The sequence below is a fragment of the Molothrus ater genome, unplaced genomic scaffold, assembly GCF_012460135.2.
Source record: "Molothrus ater isolate BHLD 08-10-18 breed brown headed cowbird unplaced genomic scaffold, BPBGC_Mater_1.1 matUn_MA741, whole genome shotgun sequence".
Lineage (NCBI taxonomy): Eukaryota > Metazoa > Chordata > Aves > Passeriformes > Icteridae > Molothrus > Molothrus ater.
Genome location: NW_023416610.1, coordinates 1 through 8,375, shown reverse-complemented (window position 1 = coordinate 8,375; position 8,375 = coordinate 1). Strand labels below are relative to the sequence as shown.

The window sequence follows — 8,375 nt, the reverse complement described above, 5'->3', positions numbered from 1 at the left end:
GTGGCCCAAGGGTCCCTGGTGTGGAGGAGGGGACATGGCGGGGACCCCAAATTAATATGGGGGGAACCCCGGGGAGGTGACAATGGCCCTGTCCCCTTGTCCCTGTCCCCTGCTGCCATCTCCCAGCCCCTCCCAGTGCTCCCAGTCCCTCCCAGTAGCCCCGTTCAGATCCCCTGGGTGTGGCAGTGATCCCCAAGGGCTGGCTCCTGTCCATCTGTCCATCTGTCCCTGTCCCCCAGTGCTCCCAGTCCCTCCCAGTCCCTCCCAGTCCCCCCAGTATCCCCGTTCAGAACCCCTGGGTGTGGCAGTGATCCCCAAGGGCTGGCTCCTGTCCATCTGTCCATCTGTCCCTGTCCCCCTGTCCCTGTCCCCCAGTGCTCCCAGTCCCTCCCAGTCCCTCCCAGTGCCCCCAGTATCCCCGTTCAGAACCCCTGGATGTGCTGGATGTGGCAGTGATCCCCAAGGGCTGATTCCTGTTCCCCTGTCCCTGTCCCCACCACGTCCCCCAGTGCTCCCAGTCCCTCCCAGTCCCTCCCAGTCCCCCCGTTCAGAACCCCTGGATGTGGCAGTACGCCTCCAGGCTGGCGAAGAGCACGTAGAGCAGCCAGAGCAGCAGGAAGAGCCCGGCCGTGAGGATTTTGGGGGCGCGGGGCCCCCCCAGCTCGCCGCCGATGGGCGCGCGGCGCCGCCAGAGCAGCACGCCGATGGCGAGGAAGGCGAAGATGGTGAAGAGCGTGACGGGGAAGGCCAGCGTGCCCGGCGGGACGCGGAACGGCCGCCCCTGCGCCGCCCAGTACACGGCGGCCACCGACCAGGCCAGGCCCAGCCCCAGGAAGACGTTGACGGCGTTGGAGCCCGTGACGTTGCCGATGGAGGCGTCGGCGCAGGGGTCCTGCAGGGCGGCCACGCGGCTGGCGAACGTGTCTGGGGACATCGGGGGACATTCAGGGACGTTGGGGACATCCGGGGGTGTTGGGGGCATTTGGGGCACTGGGGACATTGGGGACATTCAGAGCGTTGGGAGGTCACGGGGACATTGGGGACATTGAGAGCATTGGGGGTGTTGGGGACATTGGGGACAATCAGGACATTTGGGACATTGGGGGTGTGGAGGATGTTGGGGACACTGAGGACATTGGGGGTGTTGGGGACATTGGGGGTGTTGGGGACAGTGGGGACATCAGGGACGTCGGCGCAGGGGTCCTGCAGGGCGGCCACGCGGCTGGCGAACGTGTCTGGGGACATGGGGACAGTTGGGGACATTGGGGACACCAAGGACATTGGGGATGTTGGGGACATCGCGGACATCATGGGCATGGGGGTGCTGAGGTCGATGAAGACGACGGCGTTGACCGAGTCCTTGAGGCCCTGTCCCTTGTTCTCCCCTTTGTTCCTGTGATGTCCCCCAATGTCCCCAAGGTGTCCCCAATGTCCCCAAGGTGTCCCCAGGGTCCCTCACCGGGGATGGAGGTGCCCAGCGCCACGAAGACGACGGCGTTGACCGAGTCCTTGAGGCCCAGGGTGCAGCCGAAGTGCGCGGCCAGGTCCCCGATGAGGGCGGTGAGCAGCGCGAGGAGGAGGATGGAGACGCCGAAGGCCGCCCAGCCCCCCAGCAGCGCCGTGGGGGGCACGCAGGCGAACAGAACCTTCCAGAACACCGTCAGGAAGTGCATGACGTAATCGAAGCACGACGGCAAACGCTCCTCGCGGCCTTCGTCGTCCTCGTCCTCGTCACCTGCGGGGACGGCGGGGTGGTGGCACCACCAGGGTTGGGGTCACCAGGGTGGTCGGAACAAGGTTAGGGTCCCCAAGGTGGTGGCATCAAGGCTGGAGGTCCCCAGGTTGGTGGCATTGGGGTCACCAGGGTGGTGGGACCAGGGTTGGGGTCACCAGGGTGGTGGCACCACCAGGGTTGGGGTCACCAGGGTGGTGGGAACAAGGTTGGGGTCGGGTCCCCAAGGTGGTGGCATCAGGGTTGGGGTCACCAGGGTGGTGGGAACAAGGTTGGGGTCCCCAAGGTGGTGGCATCAGGGCTGGGGTCACCAGGGTGGTGGCATCACCAGGGTTGGGGTCCCCAAGGTGGTGGCACCAGGGTTAAGGTCACCAGGATGGTGGCATCACCAGGGTTGGGGTCTCCAGAGTGGTGGCATTGGGGTGCCCCAAGGTGGTGGCACCAAGGTGATGGCCAAAGGGGACCCTGGGGCCACCTTGGGGACACCCCAAGCTCCCCATGCCGCCTGTGCTGATGGTGACCCTGAGGACCCTGGGAATGGTGTCACCTCAAGGACCCCAAGGGGACCTCGGGGACACCTGGGGACACCTGGGGACACTCGGGGCCCCCGTGGCACCTGCGCTGACGGTGATGGCCTCCAGGAACTGCTCGCGCCACGAGTGCGTGCCGATGACGGTGGCCAGGTTGGTTTTCTTCATCAGCTTGTCCACCGTGTTCTGGGGACGTTGGGGACACCGGGGACGGGTCAGGCCGTGTCCCCTGGCCGGCCCCCGTTGTCCCCGAGGTGTCCCCAGGGTCACCTTGAAGTCGTAGGACTCCTCGATGACCACCTCGAGGCGCCGGTTGTCGCCCAGCACCGGCTTCCCCATCTCGGCGATGCGCCGCGCCTCCTCCTCCTCGGCCGACAGCGCCCGCTCGCCGTCCCCTGCATGAGGGGACACCACGGGGACACGATGGGGACACGATGGGGACACCGTGGGGACACCAGCAGGACATGGGGACAGCGTGGGGACACGGCGGGGATGTGGGGACATGGTGGGGACATGGTGGGGACATGGTGGGGGGACACGCCGGCGATGCGCCGCGCCTCCTCGGCCGACGGCGCCCGCTCGCCGTCCCCTGCATGAGGGGACACCACGGGGACACCATGGGGACACCATGGGGACACCATGGGGACACCATGGGGACATGGGAACAAGGTGGGGACACAGTGGGGACACAATGGGGACACAATGGGGACATGGGGACACCATGGGGTGGGGACATGGTGGAGGACATAGGGACACCATGGGGAGGTGGGGACACCATGGAGGACATGGGAACATGGTGGGGACACCATGGAGACACAGTGAGGACACCATGGGGACACGATGGGGACACCTGACGGGGCGGTGGCACGAGGACACCGTGGCGTGGCACACGGCGACATACACGCTCATGGCACATCCATGGTCATGGGGCGCGTCCGAGGCCGAAGGCTCCTACCTTGGGCGAGCAGGAGAGCTGAGGAGAGAGAGGGCACAGCGGTGAGACCCCCGTGTCCCCTCAGTGTCCCCCCCCGGTGTCCCCCCCGGTGTCCCCTCGGTGTCCCCGTACCCGAGATGCCGCGCTTGAGCCAGCGCGGCGTCCCCAGCTCGATGAAGAAGTTCTCCTTCTTCTCGTACTCCTCATCGTCAACGATCTTCACCTGCAGCGTCTTCCTGGGGCGGGACACGGGGCAGCCTCGGCCTCAGGGTCATCATCGTCATCACCGCCATCACCATTCAGCATCATCACCATCATCATCCACCATTGTCATCACCATCATCATCATCATCCACTATTGTTATCATCATCATCCACCATTGTCATCATCATCATCATCATCATCATCCACTATTGTTATCATCATCGTCCATCATCATCATCATCACCTTCCATCTCCATCCATCCATCCATCCATCCATCCATCCATCCTCTTCCTCTTCCATCTCCACCTGACCATCCTCTTCCTCTTCATCCATCCATCCATCCATCCATGATCCATCCTCTTCCTCTTCCGTCTCCACCCACCCCACGACCCACCCACCAACCCAACCACCTCTTCCTCCTCCGTCCCCACCCCCCCGCCATCCCAGCCCTCCTCTTCCTCACGCCGTCTCGTCGTTGCGGAACTCCAGCTCCCCGCTGGCGTCCTCGTAGTCGACGCCGCCGCCGCGCGCGGTGCCCTCCACGGTGCGGAAGGGCACCATGACGGTGCCGCGCGCGCCCGAGCTGCGCACCACCGTCACCTCCACGTGGCCCTGGCACTCGCTGACGCGCACCGAGCGCTCCCGGAACCCGAAGATGCCGGCGTGGTCGTCGTCCAGGATGGTCACCGTGGCCACCAGCGGCGCCACCAGCTTGCCCTTGGGGTGGTCCTCGGAGTCGGCCTCGAACATGCCCTCGGCGTCGCCCACGCGCAGGTTCAGGAGCCGCACGAAGAAGTGCTCGTCCTCCTCGAAGATGTCGTCGTCGATGATGCCGATGGCCAGCTCCTTGCGCGTCTCGCCCGGCTTGAAGATGAGCGTGCCCTCGCTGTACTCGTAGTCCGAGCCCGCCTTGGCCGAGCCGTCCTCGGTGCGGAAGTCCACGTAGAAGGTCTGGTTGGCGCCCAAGCCCTGCTGGCACGCCACGGCCAGCGTCACCGAGCCGCAGTTCTCCAGGCAGTGGTACAGGCACGGCTCGAAGAAGATGCGGCTGCACGCTTCGTCCTCCTCATCCTCCTCGTCATCCTCGCCGGGCATCGCCGGGGAGCGCCGCGCCGCCTCGGCCGCGTGTTTCTTGAGCACGTTGCCGGCGCCGGTCATGAGCCGCGTGGCCTGGATGCGGTAGAAGGCGCGGCTCTTCTGCTGGTGCACCAGGGCCATGTAGTTGGCGGCGTCCATCAGCTGCTCCAGCTCCTTCTCCGGGTGCTTCTGCTTCAGGTCCTTCAGGATCTGGATCACCTCGCGCCGGCTCTCGTCCAGCTCCTTCTCCTCGGGCGTCGGCGACGGCGACGCGCCGGGCTCCGGCTCGGGCAGCGCCGGGAAGCCGCCGTCGGCCTCCAGGTCCTTGGGCGGGCGCTCGGCCTCGGTGCCGATGATGATGCCGCTGCGCGGGTCGGCGCGGTAGCGCTTGTAGACGTACTTGTAGAAGAGCAGCCGCTTGTCGGCCGCCCAGGCGAACACCACGCAGGCCGGGAAGAAGAGCAGGGTGAGGAAGGCCTCCCACACCTGCACCACGCCCGGCGTGATGACGGCCAGGATGAGGTAGAGCCAGATGTAGGCGAAGATGCTCCACGAGGCCGTGACGAAGAAGACGCGCAGGTGCTTGATGCGCCGGCTCTCGCCCGCCGGGATGGCGTAGACGCACACGGCGATCACCACGAACATGTTGAAGGCGGCGCTGCCCACGATGGTGCCCGGGCCGAGCTCGCCGGCCTGGAAGCGGTGCCCGCACACCTCGATGAGCGACAGGAGGATCTCGGGCGCCGAGGAGCCCAGCGCCATCAGCGTCAGGTTGGAGACGGTCTCGTTCCAGATGCGCACCGTGCCCACGCTGGTCTCGCCGTTGGCCTTGGTGACCGTGATCTCCTTCTCGCGCGACGTGATCACCTCGATGGAGGCCATGAAGCGGTCGGCGATGATGGACACGCCCAGGAACAGGTACATCATGGCCACGAAGTAGACGATGGCGCGCGCCGCCTTGTCGCCCGCCGCCGGCTCGTCCGGCTGCCACACGGGCAGGAGCACGCCGGGCTGGCACCGCGCCGAGCCGCCGTGGCACGTCCCGTTGGGGCCGTCGGTGATCGCCGGGGCCGCCGCCGAGCAGCCCCGAGGGCTCAGCAGCAGCCAGGCCGCCAGCGCCGGGCCCAGCGCCGCCATGGCGCCCCTCGAGGAGCCTGCGGGACGGAGATTTGGGGTCAGATTGTGGGGTTTGGGATGTGGGGTGTGGGGATGTGGGGTTTGGGGCACAGCCATGGCGCCCCTCGAGGAGCCTGTGGGACGGGAGATTTGGGGTTTGGGTCAGGGGATTTGGGATTTGGGGTGTGGGATGTGGGATTTGGGATATGGGATCAGGATGTGGGGTTTGGGATATGGGATTTGGGTTTTGGGTTATGGGGTGTGGGGTGTGGGGCACAGCCATGGCGCCCCTCGACGAGCCTGCGGGACGGGAGATTTGGGATTTGGGTCAGGGGATTTGGGATTTGGGTGCGGGATGTGGGGTGTGGGACATGGGGCACGGCCACGGCGCCCCACAAGGAGCCTGCAAGAGGAAATGGGATCAGGGATGTGGGGTCAGGGATATTGGGCTGGGATATGAGGTTGGGATGGATCCGTGGGTCCGGTTCGGATCTGTGGGTCCGGTTGGGATCTATGGGTCCGGTTCGGATCCTCGGCTCCGGTTCGGCCCCTCCTCCTCCTCCTCCTCCTCCTCCTCCTCCTCCCCCTCCCCCTCCCCCCCGGCTCCGGGTCCCTCCCCCTCCCCCTCCCTCCTCCATCCCCGTTTCCATGGAAACCGCGCGGTTGCCAAGGAGGAGCCGGAGCCGCCCCCGCACCCGAAACCCCCCCGGAACCCCCGGATCCGAACCGGAGCCACGGGTCCAGCACTGACCCCAAAGATCCGAACCGGACCCATAGATCCGAACCGGACCCATAGATCCAGCACTGACCCCATAGATCCGAACCGGCCCCATAGATCCGAACCGGAGCCACGGATCCAGCACTGACCCCATGGATCCGAACCGGACCCATAGATCCCAACCGGACCCATAGATCCGAACCGGACCCATAGATCCAACACTGACCCCATAGATCCGAACACTGACCCCATAGATCCCAACCGGACCCATGGATCCCAACCGGACCCATAGATCTGAACCGGACCCATAGATCCGAACCGGACCCATAGATCCAGCACTGACCCCATAGATCCCAACCGGACCCATAGATCCGAACCGGAGCCACGGATCCAGCACTGACCCCATAGATCCAACACTGACCCCATAGATCCGAACCGGCCCCACGGATCCAGCACTGACCCATGGATCCCAACCGGCCCCATAGATCCGAACCGGACCCATAGATCCGAACCGGAGCCACGGATCCAGCACTGACCCATGGATCCCAACCGGACCCATAGATCTGAACCGGACCCATAGATCCGAACCGGACCCATAGATCCCAACCGGACCCATAGATCTGAACCGGACCCATAGATCTGAACCGGACCCATAGATCCGAACCTGAGCCACGGATCCAACACTGACCCCATAGATCCCAACCGGAGCCATGGATCCAGCACTGACCCCATAGATCCCAACCGGACCCATAGATCCCAACCGGACCCATAGATCCGAACCGGCCCCACGGATCCAACACTGACCCCATAGATCCCAACCGGACCCATAGATCTGAACCGGACCCATAGATCTGAACCGGACCCATAGATCCGAACCTGAGCCACAGATCCAACACTGACCCCATAGATCCCAACCGGAGCCATGGATCCAGCACTGACCCCATAGATCCCAACCGGCCCCATAGATCCGAACCGGACCCATAGATCCCAACCGGACCCATAGATCCAGCACTGACCCCATGGATCCCAACCGGCCCCATAGATCCGAACCAGCCCCACGGATCCAACACTGACCCCATAGATCCGAACCAGCCCCACAGATCCAGCACTGACCCCATAGATCCGAACCGGCCCCATAGATCCAACACTGACCCATGGATCCCAACCGGACCCATAGATCCGAACCAGCCCCATGGATCCAACACTGACCCACGGATTGAACACTGACCCCATAGATCCAACACTGACCCATAGATCCGAACCGGCCCCATAGATTTGAACCGGCCCCATAGATCCGGACCTGACCCATGGATCCCAACGGGACCCATAGATCCGAAGTGGACCCGAACTGGAGCCACGGACCCAAACGGGACCCACAGATCCAACCCGGACCCATAGATCTGAACCGGCCCCATAGATCCAAACCTGATCCATGGATACCTGACCCATGGATCCATCCCTGACCTATGGATCTCTGACCCATAGATCCAAAACTGACCAAGAACAGATCTGAACCGGCCCCACGGATCTGAATCAGACCCCACAGATCCAAACCGGACCCACAGATCCAAAACTGACCCACAGATCCAAAACGGACCCACAGATCCACAACCGACCCACAGATCCAAACCAGCCCCACAGATCCACAACCGACCCACAGATCTGAACCAGAACCAGAGAGATCCAAACCAGCCCCACAGATCCAAACTGGCCCCATTCCTGCCCCATTCCTACCCCATTTCCTGCCCCATTCCTACCCCATTTCCTGCCCCATTTCCTGCCCCATTTTTGCCCCACTCCTGCCCCATCTCTGCCCCATTCCTACCCCATTTCCTGCCCCATTCCTGCCCCACTCCTGCCCCATTTTTCCCCATTTTTCCCCATTTTTTCCCCATTTCTACCCCACACCCCCCTCCCCTTCCCTCCCCCCCCGCGCTCCTCCCCCCCAATTAATCCAATTAACGCCCCTCGCTCCCCCCTCATTAATGAATTAATTAACCCCAAACCCCGCGGGGCCACGCGGGGATTTCCCCAAATCCCTCGGGATTCGCCCCAGTTTGGG

General features: G+C 64.1%; 1 protein-coding gene across 1 annotated transcript; it reads right to left on the bottom strand.

Annotated features, from left to right (window-relative positions):
- Nucleotides 1-6: 6 nt before the first annotated feature.
- Nucleotides 7-6,065, bottom strand: SLC8A2 (solute carrier family 8 member A2). Its single transcript, XM_036405776.2, has 7 exons — nt 3,866-6,065; nt 3,329-3,432; nt 3,218-3,235; nt 2,533-2,657; nt 2,349-2,448; nt 1,460-1,735; nt 7-924 (listed from the first exon to the last, which is right to left on the bottom strand). Exons 1-7 carry the CDS (start codon nt 5,710-5,712, stop codon nt 548-550), a joined length of 2,847 nt encoding a protein of 948 aa, XP_036261669.2. The 5' UTR covers nt 5,713-6,065; the 3' UTR covers nt 7-547.
- Nucleotides 6,066-8,375: the final 2,310 nt, after the last annotated feature.

What these genes read in the sequence shown, in the direction of transcription:
- SLC8A2 (XM_036405776.2), bottom strand. Translation starts at nt 5,712, where the DNA reads ATGGCTGTGCCCCAAACCCCACATCCCCACACCCCACATCCCAAACCC. An exon ending in TTCCGCAACGACGAGACGGC is followed by an intron (nt 3,433 to 3,865) that starts GTGAGGAAGAGG and finishes GTCCCGCCCCAG; the next exon opens with GAAGACGCTGCAGGTGAAGA. An exon ending in GCTGGGCACCTCCATCCCCG is followed by an intron (nt 925 to 1,459) that starts GTGAGGGACCCT and finishes CGATGTCCCCAG; the next exon opens with ACACGTTCGCCAGCCGCGTG.